Here is a 26,313-nt window from a genome sequence, read left to right as displayed (position 1 = left end):
TAAACTTCCCTGGATTGAACGAATAAAAAGGAAAAAAGAGTAAAATGTTCGATCGAAGAATTTATCGCTAAAACTATTCAATGTAGACCCCCTCCTCTACCTCGTAATGCAAGCTTCGCGATATCGGTGGTTGGTACAGGGTGTATCGTAACACCTGGGAACCACTTCAACCGATGTGGAACAAAAAATTAAAAACGCTCGTGTAAATACGAGTGGTAGGTGCGCCCTACTCGACCTTGTTTCCGAGTTAGCCATTTTTGTACTCCGGTAACGCGCAGCTACTTACCTTTGTGAGAAGTGCTCGAGCTACCTTTGGCCTCGATGCAAACCCGCGAATCTCGTATCGTAGAGTTTGCCCAATTTTTCGAATATTCCACCAGTTTTTTTGCACCCGATGGCACCCCTTTCGCGAACGTTGCAGAGGTATTTCAATATTGGTAATGGTCGTTGCATAAACAAACGGTTTCGAGTGGTCCGGCTAGAAATAAACGTCTGAGAGGATTTAAATTTGGGGAATTTATATATAAGAGGACTTATGTATAATTATGGACGGGTTGTAGGTCCTGCACGATACGTTCATCTGTTGGTGAGTCTCGTTGGAGAACTGTCTGGTTATTCGACTGAAATATTGCGGGACATCGTGTGTGGACTATGGGTAAGCATCGAGTGAGACTTCTTGAAGAAAGATGAATGGAATCAGAGGTTAGATGTCCCAATTACTGTCACTTTGAGCTTATTACGTAACTTGGTTTCATTATTTTAGAAGTCATCCAATCTAAAAATCGTTACAGATTGGAGCATAACACTGCTTAACGTCTCTTTTATTTTTGAAAATTTTGTTTACACGTTGAATCAATTAATCGAAAATTTACAAGGAATTCCAATGTCCTTATTATTGTCACTCGAGTGTTAGCGATCCAGTTTGTGTAACAGGTATCGGATAAATAATAAAATTATTGCCTTTGTTATGTTACAATTCCTATACTTCCTAGTTACATTAATTACGTCTTTCTTTGTGCTCAAATGGCACATTCGTCTGCCAATATTTATATTTAAGTATAAAGTATAAAAAAATACGCAATGTCTAAGCATTGTTAAGTGAAAACGAAGCTTAAATTTAGTATTGAAATTATTTTACTCACGATTCATCGTGTGTTATTCCGTTACTAAATAAAATAATTTGAATAGCAGTTACAAGGACACTGACAGTTATCGGCGAGAGAATCACCGTCTGCATTAAAGAGTTATCGAACAATTCAGGCAAATAGTAGAATCAATTACGTTAATTCGGGTCGAGGTTAACACGGATTAAAACAGATTAAACGGAGTAAGTGAATTTTAATTCACGTACACGTTTTGTAAACGTTTATGGCATCTAGATAACACCACAAAGGGGGGCACTGGATGTTGCGCCGCTGGCGTGTTTAGTGTTCACCCCAATCGCGTCAAAGGCAGGTCACCATGGGGGTTTTAGCGGGTAGTCTCCACACTCGGTGTATTTCAGACCGAGGGGAATCACACACGACTCTAAACCTCCCCCAAGAGGTCAAGAGGGTCTTTAGAAGATTTTTCTCGCGTGCTAAAAAAAGAAATATACCACTGGAGATGACTATACCCTTAATACCTACTTTCGCAGATTTATCGAACACTTGATTCCTCTGTAAGGTGTCCATTTTAGCTCGATACAGTGGAGTGTTTCGTGAAACGTCAAATATGTTTCTCAAAGAACATTATATGGTACAAATAATATGTTCGTACCCTTCCATACGAAATATCATTTGTAAGAACAATTTTTTGATACCGTCGGCTACCTCGTGAGATATTCCACCGTTTCTAGATAAAACAGACACTTTGCATTCGGTTCTATCGGCAGCCATCTGTTGTCGCTAAATTTCTCTTAAAATGTTAGAAAAAGAAAATGCAATGACAATATCATCTCCCTTATACCAAGACCGTGAATGTGAAAATGTTCACTTCCTGAGTAAAGATGCGCATCGAATATCTAACTTTGCACCGAAACGATAAATGCATACGTTGCATAACAATGTTGATTATACTCTAAGCTCGAATACATACATTGTTATTATCTGATTGCATTTTATGTCCAATCGCGAGTTTACAGAATCGATCGAATCGCACATTCATGATTCTGGTAGAAGGGAGACGATATGCATATTGCGGTGCAACGGTAGACTCGTAAGCCAGGTGAGATTTTTAAAAATTAGAAATTTATTTATAGCCTGTACCGTAACTTTTTGACTAATATGTCCTCTGACACATTTTTCATGTGTATTTAGTTCAATTAGTTCCATTCGAGGATTCAATGCAAAATATAAGATAATAGGTTGTTCAATAGGTTTTGTCGTTTGATAAAATTTGCACTTAACTAAACAGCAACATAGATATATACTAGGTTGTTCAATAAGTTTTGTCGTTTGATAAAATTTATCGAACAACCTAGTATATATCTATGTTGATGTTTAGTTAAGTGCAAATTATATTTAAGTTCTGTATTTGTATGTTCAATAAAGGTTAATACAATTTTAGCACTAGTTTTTATTCACAACATACGTTGTACTTTGTTCAACTATAGAAATAGAATAATTCCAAAAATGTTTGTATCCTCATTACTTTTTTATTACCTACTTCAGAAGTTTTTATCGAATTTTTACACATCATTCGCCATAATGATGCTGGAAAATTCAAAGATTGCACTATACGTCTAATAAGAAAATTAAAAATTAGATGGAAACAAACCCAATATTATTGTGACACTGTGTAAACAAAGCCTGCATATAGGTAATTGTTTCCAAAGATACGATACATTAGGGCACTTTAAACTACGAAATTAAGTGTATTATTAATAAATACTTTCGTTAAAATATCACCGATGCATACTTCTTATTCACAACATGCATTGTACTTTGTTCAACTATAGAAATAGTATAATTCCAAAAATGTTTGTATCCTCATTACTTCTTTATTACCTACTTCAGAAGTTTTTATCGAATTTTTACACATCATTCGCCGTAATGATGCTGGAAAATTCAAAGATTGCATTGTACGTCCAATAAGAAAATTAAAAATTAGATAGAAACAAACCCAATATTACTGCGACACTGTTTCCAATGATACGATACAATAGGGCACTTTAAACTCTGAAATTAAGTGTATCATTAATAAATACTTTCGTTAAAATATCACCGATGCATACTTCTTATTCACAACATACATTGTACTTTGTTCAACTATAGAAATAGTATAATTCCAAAAATGTTTGTATCCTCATTACTTCCTTATTACCTACTTCAGAAGTTTTTATCGAATTTTTACACATCATTCGCCATAATGATGCTGGAAAATGCAAAGATTGCACTGTATGTCGAATAAGAAAATTAAAGATCAGATGGAAACAAACCCAATATTACTGCGACACTGTTTCCAATGATACGATACAATAGGGCACTTTAAACTCTGAAATTAAGTGTATCATTAATAAATACTTTTGTTAAAATATCACCGATGCATACTTTTTATTCACATCATGCATTGTACTTTGTTCAACTATAGAAATAGAATAATTCCAAAAATGTTTGTATCCTCATTACTTCTTTATTACCTACTTCAGAAGTTTTTATCTATTATGGTCTTTTACACATCATTCGCCATAATAATGCTGGAAAATTCAAAGATTGCATTGTACGTCCAATAAGAAAATTAAAAATTAGATAGAAACAAACCCAATATTACTGCGACACTGTTTCCAATGATACGATACAATAGGGTACTTCAAACTCCGAAATAAGTGTATCATTGATAAATACTTTTGTTAAAATATCACCGACATACATTTGGAAAGTTCTTTGCGATCAAATTTACATTACGATAGTATTGTCAAGGCGTGTATAGTTTCTTTTCCGCAAACTTTCGAAACTTCTCGTTTACCCGAAAAGTTCCGCTCACAGAGGATTAAAATCCGTTTCAGCGCGGCGCGGCCTATTTTCCCTCGACCGGTTTCCGAGATAATTCTATCGCGAAAGTGGCGGTGTATCACGAGCCAAGTCACGGATCGCGAGTCTGTGCATCAACAAGCTTCGCAGCTAATAACACGTGTACATAACACCGTTTCACGTGGACCGAAGGTCCTCGAATCGTATTCGTCCTGAGGATAATCCGTTCTCGAGGGCCACCGGTTACCGTGTCACTGTGCTAAATTGAAGAAGAAGAAGAAGGGAACGTACCGTCCATCAGCTAAAAGAAGACACAGTTGTGTTTACATCTCCACTCCAGTTACAATACTACCAGGCGTTGTTTACTATTAGCCGAAGACGATGACGAAGATCAACGTTACTCGTTTGAAGATCCTACGAGACAGAATAATTCGCAGTAACGTTAACGTAGCCTTCGAACGAAAACATCGAAACAGAATGATTTCCTTACTATTACTATTCTATTACTATTACTATTAATATTCCTTACTATTATACTATACATTACCATCGAATCGGTGCTACTAATGAAAAAATGAATTTAATTCAACGTTCTTACTAATCATCGATCTTTTAAATTTATTTACAGCTAAAACAGTTGACTTGTACTCGTTGAAAATAATTGTACTCAGCACAGTTACAATTTACACAAAAACAACTTAAAATTGAAAGCGTCACTTTTACGTTTCCATTGGATGACAGCTTCTCGACGAATTGATAACGTAGGAGAATACAAAAGTTACCCTTTTAATTTCATCGCGACTTAGTTTTGCGTAAATTGTAACGAAGCGGGACGGTAAACATTTCTTTCCGCGGACGAGTCTTCTCGTCTTCCGTCGAGTCAATCTTCAAATCGTGTCTCGTCTCGTTTTTTTTTTCCCCATCCCTTGTGTTTCTTCTACACCGTTCACCGGGAACACGGATGTGTTTCCTCTATAGCTGTCGTTCTTCTACCGATTGCCCGCTAGTTGGTAATTGGATCTCTCGTTCGACCGAACATTTCGGCTAATGAACTGTAATCGCATTTCAATTTGATCAGCCCGTCGGTTCCCATCTCGTGGCCGACGAACGCGGTGCTCCGCCGGATCACCGAAACATTTCGATTATTCGATCGAACATGTGGATTATTTTTCCGATCGGTTACAGTCGCGTGCACGTTTATCACGACCGCGACCGAAATATGATTAGGGGTGCAAAGCAGTCCTCCGTGTTCGCTTGATCCGCGATCTGAAATTGGCTCGAATCGCGGGGCTAACAAGGAACGCGGAATATACCTGTCCTGATTTCGATGAAAGTTTGCCGAGCGTTTGCGAAACGGTCGAAATCGGCTGATACGTATTTTCGTTTGAGTATGCGGGGAGATTTGAATCCAAGGTATAGAAAAATAGAAATCTGACAGTAACGCGTCAAAATATAACGTGGCAAGAGACGTTATTTACCTGGTAGAAGGAGATTGGATGTTTAACTTCGAAGAAAATTTTATAAAGACTTTGATGGAAAATAATGTAATTTACACACGGGCAGAAAGAAATTAACGAACAACTTGTAAACGTGGACTGTTCGTTGTAGCTCTGGATAGAGTAATTAACAGTAATTAATATTAACGGTTTGGAAGTCCCACAACGAGATTACGATTATGGTAATAAACAACGGTGGATAATAATTAACGAAATTGAAGCGCGAAACACAGTAATTGATTCAATGGACGATGTATGGATGTGAAATCTTAATGGTTTCTATGGTTGTTGAATCGCTTGGGATTAATAACGGTGACGATCCTTTCAGAATTTCGCGGTATTCGTAATGGTGGTGAACCTTCCAGGATTTCGCGGTATTTATAATTCAAAGCGATCCGGGAACGAGATGGGTCCAGGTATCCCCGATTGGCGGAGAGTAAACCCTCGTGGCCGAGCTCTCGCGCTTTTATTTTATGAAATTTCCTTTGTTTTTCGAAATTGGTTTAGTGTAGCACCCTATTAAGGTGATTTACGGCGCGGTTTATTCAAAGTGGTTCCAAACCCTCGCGTCTCGATTCTGGGTGATCGATAATTCATCGAGCGGAGACGATCAATTATTACCAATCTCTGGGGCAAATTCTTTTTACGGAACTCGTGCGGTGACGTAATATTGACCTTTTCGTAAGAGAAGTAGTTCCTGAATGAAAATAATTTCAAAAGAAATAGAAAAAAAAAGAACAATATAATAACGTACTGTGCACGGTTTGTAAAACGACCTACGATACGGTACAAGGACTCGTTTCGAACTATCTCGATTGGTTTCTATACGTCTCATTTATTCTTTTCGATATCGTCAATTATCACGTGCAAGTATATTGATCGATAATAGGCGAGACGAAGTGTGTACCTTGCACTTTGACCAATTAAACTCGTATTTCTTTCACAGGACTTTTTCTCAATCGCACACAATACTATGGAGAACTGGAAAGACATCACCTGGCAAAAATTACGAATCTTATTGGGTCAAATGGTTTAGTGGACCTTTAAAGGCTTGTGACTGGGCAAATATTGCTCAATGTTGTTCACATTCTCCTTACACATGATGCATTTTCTTTAATCCAAGAGTCATCTTTCCAGTTCTGAACTATACATGGCAAGTGCAACGAATGTAACTTTATTTTGTACGAGTAGTAAATTTGGGATACTAAATACTAAATGAGTACAAATCAGTACTCATTTTGGGGTTCAGAACTGACGTTCTGATTGGGCTACGAATACCTGCGACTGAGCAAAAATTGTTCGACACTGTCCACATTCTCTTTACATGATACCTGGTTACTACATTCCCCTCAATTGTTTTCAAGTTCCCAACTGTATGTACTGTCCGTTTGCGACAAGAAGGCAGACGAGTGTTTCCCTCTCCACACTTGTTTGCACCTCATTAGTTCCCCTACCATTCCACATAAAAATTACAAATCGTATTGGGTCAAATGGTTTAGTGGATCTTTAAAGGCTTGTGACTGGGCAAATATTGCTCAATGTTGTTTACATTATCTTTACACATAACGCATTTCCCTTAATTCAAGAGTCATCTTCCCAGTTCTGAGCTATACTTGGTAAGTGCAACGAATAAAACAGCTCTCTATTGGCCACAGACGTTGAAGAAGATCGACAGCGACCAGTCGACATTGAGCACAATGGTAAACCATAAACTGGAGTGGGTATGGAAACACTCGCATGCTTTCTTGTCGCGGACGGATAGTACATCGCCCGACGAACCATGCGGGAAGAGTATAAACACGCGCGACCACAAATCGTTGACACAATTGAGTTACTCCTGCGACATTAAATTGGGCAAATGTCAAGTCCGAACTAAACGCATCCATCAGTGTCAATCCCGAATCTCGCGAAGGTTCCTCCTGGCCGCAACACCGAGAGTATCGAAACAAAAATCCACGCAGTAATCTCCACAAAACGTAAAAAATCAGATACAATGCTTTCTCGTGTTCGATATAACGCAACGTAGGCCCGGAATAATTTGTTTACGCTCGAGGATCGATCCAGCGCGTCGCTTTTCGCGCAGGTTGACCAAGGATCGGGGTGTGTTCCGAGCGATTCGGAAAGTAAGTCAATTTTGTCACGGTCTAAGTTAGCGCTGCGATAAATACGGATTATACGCGAGTGAAACTGTAACGGGACGTGCGATGATTACTCGCGCGAACGCCCCCGAGCATCGTGTCGAATTTACGGCCCGTAGCCAGGGGTGGGGACTAGGGTGAGCAACAGAGAGTAACCAGTTCGATCCTTAGGTTCGGCATTAAACGTTCCGAAAGTCGTTAAGCGCGAGCCGGGCCAACAAATTGCACGACGACAGCGAGTTGCAGCCGTAGCGACGGCAGTTTAATCTCACAATTAAGCCTCGCGTCACTCCCTATGCGCCTCCCACTCACCCCCCACTCCCACCGGTCCGGCCGCTGCGCCATTCAGGACACCGACCGATACGGACGACCGCGGACGAAAATTTTGGCGACGTCGAAGCATTTTTCCAGCGTTGCTCGAGGCTCGCGAACGAGTGTAAATAAAATATAATGAAAATAAACAAAACGAATTACCATGGGAATGGCGGACGACCGTTGGAACGCGGAAAGACGAGGAACGTCCCCCGTGGTGAAGGGAGACGCGTAACGGTGGTGATGGTAGTGGTGGTGATAGTAATGGCGATGGTGGTGACGGTGGTGGTGGTGGTGGTGGCACGATCGCGCGAAATACGAAAAAACAACTCGGTCAATATTGTTTCCCGCCACAGAATTTTAACGCACCACGAAACCCTCGTTACCGTTGACAGGATTTTGCCGGTGGGTTGCGCTCTTTGTAACGCAATGTAACGGAGACCGTGTTCGAGGGACGAGGCACCGAACCAACCCCATCTCTCCACAGACCTCTTCCCTCCATTCGTTCCTGCTGTTCCCCTGAACCTTTTCGGCTAGCACCGCCGCCCCCAAAACCGCCTACTCTTTGTGTTCGGGTATTCAACGATGCGAGCCAGGCACGGTCGCGCCCCCACCCCCTCCCCACCCTCGGTTCTCCACATACCCACACTCCCGACTCATCCTCCCGATCCACCGTCTCTACCGCACCCCTACAAACTCTCTCGCGGAACGCTTCATAACGCCGCGACGGGGTCCGGGTTTCCCTGTTGCGGCCGGGGACATCGCGACGCCGCTACTTTGTTCGATGCTCTCGTGTAATCGGTCGACTCCAACCGTCGATGCTTCCTTTGATCGGACGACGAGGTGCGAAATTTGTTCTTTGTTTTTTTCCTTCTGTTTTCCTATTCTTTGCCACTGATAGCGGTGTTTCCGGTGTTTCAACGGAACGTTCCCGGTGTTTTTGGTGTCCCGACGAAGAGAGAAACGACCGAGTTTCATTTCGATGAAGAAATACGAACCATCCTCGAAATAAGTATTCCGGTGTAACGAGCAGTTCGTTGATCATTCGAAAGGAAATTCACGAACGATTCGGCCCGCTTAGGATTCCTCTCGCGTTTCATCGATCGTAATGTTTCCTCGAAACTTGAGGGAAATAACTATTCGGGTATCACGAACGGCAGTTTATTCGCTCGACGAGGCGAAAATTGATTGCATTAACACAATGTGCTATAAAATTTATTTTATTAATACAATGTCCTGGGAAATTGATTGTATCAGCCAAGGACAATTTACTGTACCAACACTGTACGATATCGAATTTATTACTTATTTGTACAAAACGATGCATATTTTCAGTTTGTAGAATTGTTCGTAGCATTTTTTCTATGGAGAGAGTTGTGGTAATTGGACAATTGCTTACGTTACATCGGTTTGATTAACAAACACAGATTGCCTACATTCGAAAGTAAACGATGAAACCATCCAATTCGTCTTAGTAATTATTTATCGCGATTGGGAATTAGCAACAGCGTCACGTTGGTTTCGATGAAAAATTTAAATATTATAACGGATAAAAAGGTTCACAGTCGTTCTACCGTAAGTAACAAATCGTTATATCGTTGCATTGGAAAGTCCATTTATTCGATTCTATTCGATCGTTTTGTTTATCGACAATTTTATTACAATTTCGAATCAAGCTTGGGGTATATTTTTTCAGTTATTCGATAAAATTCCCGTTATTTCTATTTGCAGCGTATTTGCAAAATATGCCCATAAAACGAACACTGAAACTTTCTCGATCTATCCTCGATCGTATACCACGACACATCATAATACTCTCGTAATACTCCCGAAGGATTATTGTACGTTCGAACCATATGGTATCACTTGCTGGAATCAATTCTTGCTAAAATCAATATCAGCGGAGTTATGGGAGGTGGTTTCTGTTAGATAGAAATTTTCTCCGTGTATTTCTGAGCGTTTTCTCTTTTCATAAGTTTGTATCGAGCGGGAAATGAAAAAAGTTATATACGTTCAATATCGTAGTTCTCATTCTTAGCGAATGAATAGATCGAGATCGAATTCGGCTAAATCTCCGCCGCTGTATTATTATTATTATTATTATTTTTCCATTGCGAGATTACGGTCTCGCGTGCTTTTCGACAAATTATGCGGTTTTATTCGCAGATATCATGGCTCAAGAGCGACCCGTGTAATCTTATTACAGTGATACAGAGAAAGAACCGTGTACACGTTCTTCTTTTTTTTTCCGTTTCAGCTCAGCAGTGTCGGGTGACGTAATACGCCAAGGCTGAAATAAATTCTGCACGAAACTAGCGAGAACGAAGCTTCGTCCTCCTTAATCTTCAAGATTTGTCTTCATTTGCTTTCGAGATGACGAACAGTCGGATTCGTGATAGACAGTAGATAAAGACTGTATCGGATCAGACGCTCCCTTTATTCGCGAGACGTGGCCATAAATGGGTCGTTTCTACGTACCACTAGTTGCTGTTGTTTTATCACACGGTTGTTTTAGTATTATTACGATTGATTTATACGCTGATTAACCCCTCTGTTCCTTCTTCGTGGCATACAGCCTCTCTTCGTTGAGAACGATGCGGAGTAAATAGAGTCGCGCGTCTTTTACTGTGGACGTGAACGAAAAAAAAAAAGAAACGGCTTTCGGATGATGTATCACGTGTCTCTTCCTCCCTTGCCTTGAAAATCCATGATATACAGGGTGGGTGAACACGAACGATATAATTCGTCCAATGTTATTCTTCGCTGAAAGATAAATCGAAAATTGGGAAAGAAACTTTTGCACATCGTGTACTAATTTATTCTCTACTTTGATCGAGTCTAATAGCTTAGAAAATGGTAGGCGATATCACAACGTGTTTACAAATATCTGTGCAAGTGGAAAATACAAGTTGCATCGTATTCGATCGTACACGTACACGACGAATTTTTGAAATCAATTTTCTCGAAAACGAAGCCTCGTGCGTACAAATTTTATTCAACGTTTTCGATTCATTTTTACACGACGATTCGCTTCACGATCGATTTCAACATCTATTTTCACCCACGTTGTACAACAGTGTTCTCCAAAGTAGGGGACGGTTTATCGTTCAAGGTAAACGCAAAAGAAAAAGTTCTCTCGTAGAAAGATATGGGCAATTTAACCATTTATTCGCATTAAAACATTGATCATTGGAATGTAAAAATTACAGAGGTACATTGTTCGTGTAGCAACCTCTGTGTGTAATTGTAGTAACCTCTCCAGAGATAATGTAATAATCCCTTGAAGAACGAATCGTGCGGTATAAAGTAGAATACTTGTTCGTTATTCGAGAACATTTCTAATTCCGTCGATCGACCGCAAGTATAAATTGTCTCGAACCGAATCACTGTAGTATCGTATACCGTATTCGAAACATAAATCCTGCCTCGTGGCTCGTAGCGTATTTCAACGTACCCTTGCGTTATGAGGTAGCGAGGAATGACGCAATGAAATACAGGGAACGACATACTTGATTATTCCCTCGCTTACATAACCTGTATTTCGCGATTGCAGTTCCAAGAATACCGAAGCGTCCAAGTGTTTTACTATCCAGAAATCGTAAAAGTTGTACGGCTTATCGCGAGAAAGGAGCATCCCACGATACGATGTTTCGGAGATTAGGTTTACGATACGAATGTACGAAGCGTATTATTTTCGAGCAACGTCTGTGAAGAAAGTTTAAGGATCGATTAATTGAACGATAAACCAATTGTACGATTGGAAGTCGTTCCTTCGTTTCAAATTTTCCACGTTTCAATCGAGTACGAGAATACCTAGCGTTTGATCGTTTTGTTTCGATGTAGCGATTGACGGATCGTGAATTTTAATTTTTCACTATTGCGCGTGCATTATATCCTCGACGAACAACGACAGTTCTTTAACAACGACAGTTCCATGCTCTCTCTCTTTTTCGCTAGTTCTATCGCAAGTTTCCCAAATGATTTCCCGAACGAACGTTTCGAAAAGGATTGTCGTTCGAAGGAATCGAGAACGATACGCGTTAATTAGATTCACTCTAATCGGATCAATATTCCAGTCTTTACGGTAAATAAAATTTCTTAAAAAACGAAATAATTCTTTTGTATCTCCTTCTCTTTCAAATATCATTACAATTGATATTTATCAATTAGAAACTCACCTGGAAGAGTTACCGACTTCTTTACGTCTCTTTTATCCACCCAGGTAACTTACCCTCTTGTAAAATATTTATTTATTAGAAACTCTCCCGGAAAGCTTTCCAGTTTATTATTTATTTCCCTTTCACTTGGGTACAACTTATTCCTTCTTCGACGATATAAAATTTTAAATATTGTCGTCTTTAATATCTATCCATTCGAGATTTACCCGGGAAGCTTCCGAGAGTTGATTATTAATTTCTCCCTCGTTCCCCGTAACTCGTCCACTTTGACGATTTAATTTTCGGAATGTCCCGTCGTACGAACTGTCCACTTATTGAAAGTACCCGGAAAGGTTTCCGTGTTTTTTAATCTATTCCCGTAACTCGTAGTCTTTGACGGTTTAATTTTCCCCCCCGGAGGGGTTCTCAAAATACGGTATCCGGTGCAAAGCTTCGGAATTCTGGTCGCTCGTCGTCGCGTCGTTTCTCACGAACGAAGGAATCTCCAACGCGGTCGGTATTTCTTCGCAACTTCGGTAAACGATACGCCAACTCTTTCGAAACCCCGTCACCGAGTAAAACGAGCGAAAGATGGCGGCGCACGCGTCGCAGTTCGCGCAAGCTTAATCCCAAATTCCGCGAAGTTCTCCGTAATCTTGATGCGAGGCGGCGTTTACCTTCCTCTTCGTTCTTGTTGTTCCCGCTAGCGTCGATCCAGTGGCGACAAATCGTCGCCGGAACGTTAAATAACCGATAAAGTTGGCGCGCCGTGTGCCGGTCATAACTCAGGAGGTAGTGTATCAGAGGTGCCCCGAGGTTCCAGGATTCTCGAGGTTGCATCCGGGTCTGTTCACCTCGTCCAGGCTCACCTGCGAGTCGAGTCTCCGCCCCTTACCTCGTTCTTCTTCGTTCGAAGCTCCCGCCGTGGAAAGTCGCGTGTAGGGGGATCGAGGATAGGGGAGGGGACACGGAATAAAAAAGAGAATATTACGGGAGCCAACGTGGAATCGAGCCGCGCCATAAAACCGCCGTTACTTCCATATAAGCCGAGCACGACCGGCTCCTAACGCGGATCGATGAATAGAAATCACCCACGTTTCGCGCACACGTACTGCTCCGGGACGATGTCGCGCGACACGCGTGCAGAATATGGGAACCCATAAGGCGGCGTCGCGCAACCGAGTAAGACCTCCCCGACGATACGTGCTTACACGCGTGCACGCTGCGGAATCGGATGATTTATCCTGGTTACCCCTTAGTACGGATAAAACCGTCGCGACGACGATTTTCTTAGGATAATACGACGCGGGGGACGCAGTCTATCTTTCTATCTCTCTCTCTCTCTCTCTCTCTCTTTCTCTCTCGTTTTTTCTTCCGGGATTTAAAATTATTGGTCGAGGAATCGCGTCGCGTTTTAAGGATGCTACAGTTCAGAGTTAACGCGGGAGGGGACGACGTTGAATATTTAAATGTACGTCCTCAACATCTCGGACATTTTAAACGTTTTGAACGTTTTGATCTGTTGTAAAGTTTAGATTATAGTGTCTAGTTTATCATAATATGCAGGGATCTCGCGTATCTGGTAGTATAGTTTCTAGTAGTATCTAGTAGTATACTATCTAGTAGTTTTTGTACATATGAGAATACAAAGTCCGAAGAAACAAGTATACAGTGATATGTCTTGATGTGAACGACGACAGTGTGGTCTTTGAGGTACATCCTCAACATCTCGGACATTTCAAATGCCTTGAACGTTTTGATCTGTTGTAAAGTTCAGATTATAGTGTCTAGTTTGTTATAATATGCAGGGATCTCGGGTATCTAGTAGTATCTAGTAGTATACTATCTAGTAGTATAGTTTTTGTACATATGAGAATACAAAGTCCGAAGAAACAAGTATACAGTGATATGTCTTCATGTGAACGACGACAGTGTGGTCTTTGAGGTACATCCTCAACATCTCGGACATTTTAAATGCTTTGAACGTTTTGATCTGTTGTAAAGTTTAGATTATAAAATCTAGTTTATTATAATATGCAGGGATCTCGGGTATCTAGTAGTATAGTTTCTAGTAGTATCTAGTAGTATACTATCTAGTAGTTTTTGTACATATGAGAATACAAAGTCCGAAGAAACAAGTATACAGTGATATGTCTTCATGTGAACGACGACAGTGTGGTCTTCGTGACTCTGGACTTGGAACCGAATTAGAAAGAAAAGCCAAAAGGAAAACGGCCAAACCGTGGACGATCCTTCCACGCTAATACGGAGACAGTTCTTAAAACTGACATCGACATCTGGCACCCTTTAGATCGTTGTTGCATTCATTCCAACACGATCGTATTAAGTATTTTGAATTACTCGAATTACTCAAATTACTCGAATGACTTGAACGAGTAACGCTACTTGAATCTCCCGAGTGATCCAAAAGGCTCGAATAGGAGATTTGAAACTATTGGTCGAGTTATCGTGTCGCGTTTTAGGGATCCAACAGTTGAGAGTCCACGTGGAAGGAGACAACGTTGTATGTATCTTGAATTCGTTTCAAATTTCGCGCTCTTTCTCCTTTTCGCTAGTTCTATCGCAGGTTTCCCAAATGATTTCCCGAACGACCGCTTCGAAAAGGGATTATCGTTCGATGGATTATTCGGTCTAATCGGATCAATATTCCAGTCTTTACGGTAAATAAAATTTCTTAAAAAACGAAATAATTCTTTTGTATCTCCTTCTCCTTTAAATATCGTTGCAATTGATATTTATCTATTAGAAACTCACCTGGAAGAGTTATCGACTTCTTTACGTCTCTTTTATCCTCCCGGGTAACTTCCGGTATATCTATTCTATACATCTTGAACGTTTCGAACAACTTATATAAAATTTCTTAAAAAACGAAATAATTCTTTTGTATCTCCTTCTCCTTTAAATATCGTTGCAATTGATATTTATCTATTAGAAACTCACCTGGAAGAGTTATCGACTTCTTTACGTCTCTTTTACCCTCCCGGGTAACTTCCGGTATATCTATTCTACACATCTTGAACGTTTCGAACAACTTAACTGCCTCGAACGTTTCGAACGGATTAAATATCTTAAATGACTCGAATGACAGGATACTTTTGAATCTTTTTACCCGTGGATGAGCACTGGCGGTGAAATTACTTTCAATTCGGAAGAATTATACGGTCGTCGATTTCCTCGGGAGAAGCAGACGTGGTAGCTCAGTTTTCCGTTGGCCTAACTGTTGATCCAATACTCGAGTGGTTTCGTGCGCTCTCGAAATCTTATTAAATTTTTCCGCCCGCAGTTTGATAAGTCTCTTAAAACCATACCGGTTTCATCTGGAAAGTTTTTCTTCGTCCCTTTCGGTCGACGAGGCACATCGAGGGAAATAAAACCTGTAAAAAGTTTCGAGGGTGGGTCACCCCTCGTACCGGCCTTCCCCCGGGAGAAAGTCGCCTTGTTTACACACTTGGATGTAATCCGCGTTCCCATAAAGCTTCATCAAGGTCAGAAAATTTTCGATCGGGGAAAGGCCTCGTCCCGTAACTGCTTCTCCTCCCCCTCGTGCGTCACAGTGCTGGGGAAATTTTCCACCCCTCGGTGACACAAGTAAATTCGTGGAACCTGACAAAGTAATCCTTGTTATTCCGCCTCGAAGCGTATAACCTGTTCACTTGAGCAGCAAGAAATATTGTCGCGGGTGAGAACGAGAAAGGAAAAAAAAAAGAAAAGAAGAAGAAAAAAAGAAAAGAAACGACGTTTCACCTCTATTTTCTCTTTCCGTCCATTTTCTCCCGATCGGCCGTTTCTTCGTACGATTTCCATCTACCCCCTCTCTCTCTCCGACCGCAGTGACTTCGTTGTTTCCACGAAAACTCGTTACGTATTAAGGCACGGGGCCGGAGTTTCTTCTCCTTTATGTTCTGTTAAGGCATAAAAGAACTGCCGTAAAACGAGGTATCGTAAATAGAATCGAGCGTGGACCGTCTCGGAGAATGGTGCACCTTGCGTGTCCGAACGTTTTCGGTGCGTTACGCCGCGTTTTATGTGCGCGGACGATCGGATACGCCACGAGGATTTATTCGAAAGATTTACAACTAGCCCCTAACCGACTCCTGGTTCCCCGCTCCATTCGTGATAGTTGGTCTACCAGGGTAGGATCCAGCTCGTGATACTTTCCGAACTTAATTGTCGTATATGTCTTCGTGAAGCCGGTGGTCGAGAAACTGTAGTTTACCGCGCGATATGAGACAGAGCCGTAGACGGAAGTATCAATGAATCGGTATTTCTATACCACCCACTCCTCGATTACTCTTCGTGATCGAGCTACGGAGGTATTCGATTTCTTAGCACACCAGTCATCCGGACCGTGTGTACCGGCTGTAACGTTATTGAGTATGCAGCTGTGGTCGTGCGGCTTTTTACCGTGGCATCGTACGTCCGTGTGCCGCCAATAAAAAGGAACCGGAAGACGTGGATGGAGTGTAGAAGTGGCGAACGACAATACTTTCCTGCGGTCGCCTCTACCTGCCCCGTCGATGTCTGATACGCGCACGAAGTCATAGAAACTTTTTTTCTCTCCCCCATGCCTCGTATTTCGTCCACTCTTCCCCCACCCCACCCCCCCTGACCGAATTGCTCGATCCAACGACGATCGAAGTAACAACGCTCGAAACTTACTTATTTCCTGCTGGCGAGACTCCGGTAAATAATGCGGGCTCGTGTCGAAAAACGTATCGAGGAGTTTGCACTCGGACACTCGGCTGGAGATCACGGTCGTGGAGCTGGAAAAAAATCTGATCTGCGCGGGAGGGAGGGAGTATTGTTGTTGTCGCGGAGGATGCGCTCCGAACGAGCGTTGTTTTCACCCCGTTGGACGAGGGCTGGCAACAAGTATTATTATTCGCGCAAAGTTCCGGAATATAGATATCCGGCAATCGTTTTCGTGTTTGTAAGCGAGGCGGGATTGAGACGCGTGAGAAGGACGTTTCGCGGCACTCGATCTTAATGTTTCCAGGTACACCGAAAGGGACGAGCTGTTAACGACGATCCGAGATAGGCGAGTCGTATGAATTGACAATGACGATGCTCGGATGAACGAGCCGGTGAGAGACAAGTTCGAGCGGTGGGGGTCGGTAGGGACGATTTCGAGCGCAGTGAGGAGGTAGTAACGACCCAGTGGCGTCACTAAGTAGAATGAGTCGTTAGAGACGACCCAGTGACGCTACTAAGAGTCGCTAGTGACGACACCGTGACAATATTAAGTAGAACGAGTTGGTAGCGACGACCCAGTTACGTTACTAAGTAGAATGAGTCGTTAGAGACGACCCAGTGACGTTACTAAGTAGAATGAGTCGCTAGCGACGACACCGCGACGACGTTAAGTAGAACGAGTCGCTAGCGACGACACCGCAGCGGTATTAAGTAGAACGAGTCGGCAGCGACGACCCAGTGACGTTACTAAGTAGAATGAGTCGTTAGCGACGACCCAGTGACACTACTAAGTAGAATGAGTCGCTAGCGACGGCACCGCGACGATATTAAGTAGAACGAGTCGGTAGCGACGATTCTGTGACGATACTAAGTAGAATGAGTCGCTAGCGACGGCACCGCGACGACATTAAGCAGAACGAGTCGGTAGCGACGATTCTGTGACGATACTAAGTAGAATGAGTCGTTAGCGACGACACCGCGACGATGTTAAGTAGAACGAGTCGCTAGCGACGACACCGCAGCGATATTAAGTAGAACGAGTCGGTAGCGACGACCCAGTGACGTTACTAAGTAGAATGAGTCGTTAGCGACGACCCAGTGACGTTACTAAGTAGAACGAGTCGGTAGCGACGATCCAGTGACGATACTAAGTAGAATGAGTCGTTAGCGACGACCCAGTGACACTACTAAGTAGAATGAGTCGCTAGCGACGACACTGCGACGATGTTAAGTAGAACGAGTCGGTAGCGACGATCCAGTGACGATACTAAGTAGAATGAGTCGTTAGCGACGACACCGCGACGATAATAAGTAGAACGAGTCGGTAGCGACGATCCAGTGACGATACTAAGTAGAATGAGTCGGTTACGACGACCCAGAGTCATATGAGTGATAGCAGTGACATACGGTAGAATTGGAGAGTAGCGATAAAATTAAGTAGAATTGGTCAATAGTGACGACTCAGGATTGTACGAATTGCTATCGACGATATTAGATAGAATTAGCGAGTAGCAACAAGATTAAGTAGAGTAGGCCAGTACTGATGATACTAAGTAGAATAGCTCGGCAGCAGCGACACGGAGTCATACGACTCGGTAGCGACGATATTGAGTAGAATGTGTCGTTAGTAACAGTTTGAATAATATGAGTCGATACCGATTATTTAAGCAGAATAAGTGAGTTACTAAGTAGAATGAGTGGTTAGCGACGACACCGCGACCATGTTAAGTAGAACGAGTCGGTAGCAACGATCCAGTGACGATACTGAGTAGAATGAGTCGGTTACGACGACCCAGAGTCGTATAAATGGTAGCGGTGACATTCGGTAGAATTGGAGAGTAGCGATAAAATTAAATAGAATTAGTCAATAGTGACGACTCAGGATCATATGAATTGTTAACGACGATATTAGGTATAATTAACGAGTAGCAACAAGATTAAGTAGAGTTGGCCAGTATCGATGATACTAAGTAGAATGGCTCGGTAGCGACGAAACTGAATAGAATGTGTCGTTAGTAACAGTTTGAATGATATGAATCTATAACGATTATTTGAGCAGAATAAGTGAGTACCGATGAATCCAGGCTTGCACGAGTCAGACCAACGAGACGCCGATAAATAGGATCTATCGGTAGCGACAACTCTGAGTCGTCTAACCGAATACTGACAATTCCAAGTTAAACGAGTTGGTAACGACGACTTCAAATCCCAGAGGCAGAAATCGCGCGGTTCGACAGACACGATCTCGGCCAGCGTAGCGATGGTTAGCACCGACCCGAAATTCCGCGACACGATAGCTACGACCGTGGTAGCGATAACCCCGTCTTATACTAATCGATAACGACCGCTCTTCCTGTAATCCGGTAACGCAGATTGCAAAGTCGCGTGACTCGGTAGCGACTCGAAACTTTCTGCAATCGAATTCCTCGATTCAATAACACTTCCCAATAGGGGTTGCGAATATGTATACTTAGTTTTACATTTTTAAGGGTCGTTTCGGCGAACGTAATTTCCTCGCGATGGTATCGGTTCTGTAATCGTCGCGTTGTTTCCCTAACCGTCACATGCATCGTTGACAGGCATTCGTTCGCCCGATCTTCCCGCGTTACGCTAGCAAAATGCAAATCTTATCGCGAAATTTCAAGGGGAAATGACGAAGGGAGGGGGTGGCCGATACACAAACGGAAGTTACGTTTGATATCTGCGCCCGACGAGCATCCCGTCCAACTCATCCCCGCCTCGGGGGTTTTATCTTGGCGAGTGGATACTGGAACGCGCCGCGATAAATACCCACTCGATATAATGGATGGTACACGCATCCACCAATGGCGACAGCGGAATAAATCCTATTTGTTTCGCGAAGGTTCGCGTACAAGCGGCCCACACGAGTATCGATTGTGAATTCGTATCACCGAAATTGATATTAGTAATAAATTGATAAGCTCTTTGTAAAGCTCTACAAAATATCTCGTTCGACTTTTAATGCCCGACTATTTATTTACATTCGCGTTCGGTTCGTTTATTTTTACGCGACGATCGAACACGTAGAATCGCGCGCTCGCGAGCTCGGGACCGAGCTCCCTCCGAAACCGGTTCGTGCGCTCGTATTTTCGTTAATAAATTAACCACGGAAGATAAGCGATCGACGATCACGCACCAAATACGTTAACGATCGTCGACAGCCGGTTAATCGCGATACGCCATTAACGAATATACGTTCCAGTTACGTTCAATCATTTCAAGTTAATTCCGATACGGGGACGAAGTAGCGCCATGATAAAAAAGCTGGACAGCTCCAGTAAATTTGAAATCAATCCTCGGCCGCGTGTTTGCAACCGTTCTCGGTTACACGGCCGAATACCACGGGCCATTGAGTTTTCCATACGATCCCTCTACAGGGGCTGCTACCCCTCGCGAAATCCTTTCGAAATCGTGCGGTAAGTGATCCCCTGATCCACCCGTCGCGTACCAGACCTATAACTCTGCCAGCACGACTTGGCCGGTTTCCATTCGCGGAAACACCACTGCTGCCATCGTAGAACACCCTTACCCAGGGCTAGGGATCGTGAACTTCACGGTTAGTGTTGTGTTTTCACCGGACGGTTGCTTTACGATCGCGGTCAGCTCTGTCAGGTCGCGTTTCACATTTATGTTCCACCTACTTTTACACAAATCCGACCATGTAACGATTATTAATCAATTTTACGTTCCGTGACGTGTTCGTTTGTGTTCAACATCAACACGTTTGTGATCAATGGTCGTCTCTATTTTCTATGGTTTGAAATGAAATCACTATTCGTAGAGGTTTTGGATTATTTTTTAGAATCATTTTACCTAACGTTGCTCGAAACTCGTGGATCAATTTGTAGAAACATTTGTTAATAATTCCGGTTGATTAACTTTGATGGTTATCGTGTACAGTGATTTCGCAATGGCTACTTATTTAGTTTCTAGGAGATCGCAGAAAAACAAACAGGAAATAGGGGAAGTTAGAATTAGAAATGAAATAACAGTTTCTACGAATTGCCATGTTTGCGATATAATTTCCATCGCAAGGAAATGTGCACGATATCGTGCACGAGTCCAATGCCTTGTGCCTTCGTGTACTCCGCGCTACTTTGCTAAAAGCTCGCTCCGAAGATTGACATGAGAATTGAAATGTGGTTTAACATAGGTAGCGGGTTGTGCAATTGTAGATCGAGGGATAACCGTGAATGTATTTTTTATTCGAGGTTTGGTTAATAACAGCTTATACCTACACTTCGCTTTTGATACTTCGTGTTCATTCTGCGCAGACTTCTCTCTCTCTCTTTTTCTACTCGATGGTTTATTTCTTAATCCTACTGCAATAAAGATGTATTACTGTTATTAATACAATTTTATGTCTCGGTGGCAAAATATGTGAAAATTTCATGCAATACTCGTAGAATAGTCGGTGAAAAGATATTTCAAATAGAAGTAACGAAGAACTGGTTAAAAAAATATCAAATTTTAAACGTTGAGTTCTACACAGAACTTTTACCACAAAATTATTTATAGAATGGATGATGAATTATTACGAACATTTTAAAACAACTGGTTATTTGAAATTTGGTCGAGTATGGAATTGAAAATACATTCAAAACGATACTGTAGTTCTTAAAGTCAGCTTGTCACAAAATCAACGTCCAATTGCACAACAACCGAACAAATGATTCCTGCTAACACAGAAAACTACAATCGAGCAGAAGAAAACGTATATTTCACTATCATCGAGGATCAAATACCACCGAAAACGTGAAACGTGTATTGTTTCTAAATGTTCGTAACAATTTGATCACGCAGTGTAAGCCTCGAACTCTTCGAGTCCATCGCTGGCGTTTGGGAATTCTCGATGCAACGAGCTTTAAATTCACCACGGTGCGGTGTTTCTTTTTGTCGTGCTGTTCAATTTTCCGGAACACGAGACACGGGACTGAAACAACACCGAAACCCATGAAGTTTATACCGACGCTGGCTATAATGTAGAGTCGTCGTCGCGACGCGATATTACGTCTTGACTAGACGACTGGCTTATGATTCCAGACAGTCGCGTCTTGCGTGACGTTAGGTCTGTTTTCCCGTCTCTCCTCCTGGTACCTCCGCGCCATTAAACTCGGTCGTACTGAATCAGCGTTACGATTTTTTAATCGATTCACGGAAGTCCAAGTTTGCATCGAGTCAGTTGCGCGTAGAATAATTCAAGTCTCTCTATATATCCTTCGACTGTCTCTTCGTTCCATAAATTTTCACATTTCAGAATTTATGATAAATTTAATAACACAGGAAGGGGAGACTCGTCATCCGTAACGTGAGATACTCCCCTCGTCCATCGACGACGTATCGATTCATTCGCTCTATTTCGAAAGGATAATTAATTTGTAAGAATTCGTGCGCGAATATCTTAACCTGGACGCGAGAGACAATAGATGCATCGCGTGCTCGAAATACTTGGATGCATCGAGAGTCTGGGAAGGTGACTGGAAAGCTTTCGGAGCACGTCTGGTAGGTTACTTTGAATCGATGGGGTTGCGCGTATTATGGGTTTATTGTCATCTGTTATCGAGACACATATTGTTCGGTGCGGATGACAAGTGTGGCGATATACAGTGCGAACCAATGGAAACTGCCGACTGAAATTATATTTCATTCTATTTGTTCATTTCGCAAAATATTTAACCGTCGATAACTTATGTGTACAGAGGAACTTTAGCAACGCTGAGCATTATTTGGTTTTAATTATCGCGACATTACTTTCCAAACGCTGTGTTATCGATCGAGAGTCCATATGACACATTTGGTTCAGAGCGAATTGCCAAAGACACTGGAAAAGTTTCTCGGTTACCTCATGGGACAATCTGTCTTGTCTGTCTGAAATTCGAAGCTTCTCACCAACATTACAATAATTAAATTTCAACCGGATAAGAAAACTTTGGGATTCCTTAACAGCTTGACTATCGAGTCGATTTTATCAAACTTTCTTAGAGAGTTGCTCCAGGTTTCTGCCAGCTTGTACCTTTATCCCCATAAACATTCTTTACTAATTTTGTCAAAACTATCTTCAGAAGATACATTTTCAAACATCGGTATTTAAATCTCATCTCAAAAAAAAAAAAAAATGAAACAATATCTTTACGTAGGATCAAATATTTCGATTCTGATTTTAGGTCGATTTAATAAATCGAAGAATAAAAAAATACTTCAGCATGTATTGATCCAAATTAAGAATAAATTTTGAATTTCATACGATCCTTATACGTAAAATTAATTTCACAACCAGTTTCACTGGCAAGGGTGTATATAAATCAACGAACACTTTCTAGAAAAACAACACCTCGTAGACTTGTTAAAAAATTCGCCTGATAAATTAATTGAAAAGAAATATCTCGTTCGTTCGCGAACCACTCTCGTACGTGTCCATTTGAAGAAAATAGCGTCAGTTAGTTTTGCTACTTCTGGCACGAAACGCGATACAGGGAGTCTGGGTGAATAGCGTAGGGTATATGAACGAGATATTCATCGTTTATGAAGTGAACAAGAGTACGCGCGGAAAGAGCTATCTGCGTATCGAGAGCTCCGAACTCGTAGTAAATTGTAGTCGGTTGTAAATTATCAGGCACACTGGCCGTGCTGGTGATCACGCATTCACAGAAACACGACTCGCCCCGCTGGGGGGTTGTTCATAATATACGTTGCATCAAGTTCGGACAAATTAACTCCGCGCACGCTATGAAATTAGCGATCTCAACATTAACTGTATGACGCTCTAATCCGCCTAGTTGTGCACAATCGACCCCCAATTACCGAGGCGAGATTTAATTAACTCGTTCGGCTTTTGTTCTCAAGGAACGACACTCGTGAAATTATAACCACGATGTTTCGAGAGCTCGACTTCTTCTTTCGCGATAATTCCAACCAAAGGAACGTATCGACGCGCGAACAGACCCTGCAAAGAATCTGGTTTCTATCTGTTGCGCCTTTTTGTGTCGTCGATATACGCGAGACACGGGCGAAGTATTTCGAACGAACGGGAGCAAACTTTTATTCGGTACAAGTTTTCAATCGACCCTATCGATGCTTCGCGAAAACGAAAACGAAAACGAAGGAAAAAATGGTACGTGCACTGCGCGGAACTATAGTCGTATCGGGATCAATTGGACACTCAAGGTCTCTCCCTAGTATTGCGAGCCAAATCGAACGAGATGCGATGTTGCACCGTGCCTGTCTGAGAGAAAGCTTGGTACAGAATGGCGAGTGTAAACTCGGTGATTATTAACCATCGTCGATTCCGCTTATCGTGGAATTGGTGGTGCTCGCACGTGGCCGAATAATCGAAACAACATCGAAAACCAGCCAGAAGGATCATTACTATCGAGGAAACTAATGACGAAACGTTGAGAATGTTTCAAACGTTTCAAACGCAGTATAAATATCTTTGTTTCGATTCAACGTATCTGTGTTGTGTCACGGTAACCAAAAACTATATTAGTAATTGTAATATGTGTTGATTATATTTAATTACTCTATTTTTAATTATATCGTTCTTCTTATATAGAACGTTCGAGAATATGTAGTGTCAGAGATCGTATCAAGATAAGAGTTCGTATCAAAATAAGAAAGAAAATTTATGTGAACGTATACGAACTGGTACGATTGTTTTCCAGTTGTAACTATCTTCTTTATTCTCTGTTCGAAACGTGCGTGACGAGGTGCACGTAGTGGGGAGACGTCGAACTACCACGTTGTGGTGGGGGAAGTAACTCGATAGCCTTGAGCGATCAACGGATTCCGGTGCGACCTTATTCGCGACAATGTTGTTACAACTCGTAGATTACGATTTCTTTTTGACGAGCGTGATAGACTAAACGACAAAGCGTCGAAATACAAGCGAAGCATTCAACGATTGAGTACTTTGTGTTCGAGTTCCGGAGTCGGGTGCACCGTGATTGAACGCACCAGGAGATGTCACGCTTTGACGACCCGGGATTGATATAAAAGACATCATTACCGGCGATTTGCGGGCACAGAAACGATCCGGTGGAAGTACGTGCGTTTCAACGAGATCGAATCTCTCGTTGCTGCTATCAACCCAACGACGATATGACGTTTAATACTTCGATTGTGACACCGTTGACGCGCGACGGTGAAAGAGGAAGCGGTATTAACCGTGTTTCAGAGTTTGAAGAGATTCCAACTGTATCCACATTTTTGTGAAAACAATTTTCTCGATGGCTCCGGTCCGTTAAATTCTATCGCGCCGTGTTCGAAAATTTAATATTACGTAGTAATAGGTAGGCACTAAGCCGGACAGAAATTAGATACTTTGTTTAAAATTCATAGCGTCGCTTTTAAGTAACCGTAAAGAATCTGTTTAATTATGTAGGAACACGGGGAAACGAGAAATTATTCGATGAAATCTCCAGCTTCCTGTTACTTTTTCAACGATACGTGCGTAAATGTAACCGTGCCACGAATTCACAGCGGATAGATACAATTTTCTTTCGAACGAGAATAAAAAGTAACTCGTGTGATATAATGTTACAATTTTTAGTCGTTGCATCGGCGCGAAAGTATTTTTGATGGAAAACGGAGGGAAATAACTCCGAACGGGATCTTTGTAAATAGGAATATTTTTAATAACACGAGACCGAAAATTTTATAGAAACTCATTACGCGATTGGACTAATTTTTACCGGAGAAAACCACGTCGCTGCATCGATTATATTCTCACAAAGATACATCGTGCGTGTCTCCCTTCGCTGTTGTTTTATTTCTCTTGTTCTCAGTCACTTTTCGGCTGGAGACAAGAATCGCTGCTCGCGCTATTTTCAGCGCTCCCTAAACTGTTTAGTGATGTTCCATGTGAAATGATGTCTCCTTATTCGGTCGAAAGAAACGCAGATATGGTATGGATTTATTATAAATACAATGTCGATAAAAGATGCAGCAGAGTTAGGTATCAAGAAGAGTATCCAGATAAAGTACATCCAAATGAAAATACATTTGTTTTTGTGGCAAAACATTTTAAGGAAACAGAATTTTTGCAAAATAAGTGTCATAATCGGAAATCTCTTATTTCTAATGGTACGAAACTAGATGTTCTCTTACATTTTGAAAAAAATCCGAAAATTTCAATCAGAAAATATCTTCTATAAGCAGTGTTCCAGTGAGATCCGTTCGTAAAATTTTAAAAGCACTTAAGTACAAACCTTTTAAATATTGCACAGTACAAGGATTACAAGAAAGTGATTTTTCGCGACGGATAGAATTTTGTAATTGATTTCTTGTACTAAATAATAGAAACGATAATGACTTTTACAAAATAATTATTTGGATTGACGAATCATGTTTCGACAATAATATGACGAACAACATACATAATGCAGACATATGGTGTACTGAAAACCCAAAAAGAAAAAGAGAAACTAACTTTCAAATACAATTTTGTATAAATATATGGTGCGACATAATTAATAGTGTGTTATAGGACTTTATTTTTATAGTGATACATTAAATGGAAATAAATACT

At 41.6% G+C, this 26,313-nt stretch overlaps 2 protein-coding genes across 7 annotated transcripts in view; one reads left to right on the top strand and one right to left on the bottom strand.

Annotated features, from left to right (window-relative positions):
* Positions 1-26,313, top strand: part of LOC143153346 (uncharacterized) — a 280,260-nt gene that overhangs the window by 52,390 nt on the left and 201,557 nt on the right. The window lies entirely within an intron of this gene.
* Positions 1,520-26,313, bottom strand: part of LOC143153347 (uncharacterized) — a 171,901-nt gene continuing 147,107 nt past the window's right edge. The window contains exon 2 of the mRNA XM_076324426.1: positions 1,520-1,579. Within this exon, the coding sequence (XP_076180541.1) occupies positions 1,559-1,579 (21 nt within the window). The 3' untranslated portion in view covers positions 1,520-1,558. The remainder of the gene's footprint in view (positions 1,580-26,313) is intronic.

The sequence above is a fragment of the Ptiloglossa arizonensis genome, chromosome 12 (assembly GCF_051014685.1).
Source record: "Ptiloglossa arizonensis isolate GNS036 chromosome 12, iyPtiAriz1_principal, whole genome shotgun sequence".
Taxonomy (NCBI): domain Eukaryota; kingdom Metazoa; phylum Arthropoda; class Insecta; order Hymenoptera; family Colletidae; genus Ptiloglossa; species Ptiloglossa arizonensis.
Note: the sequence above shows the minus strand (reverse complement) of the source record. Positions and strands in the feature narration are given on the sequence as shown.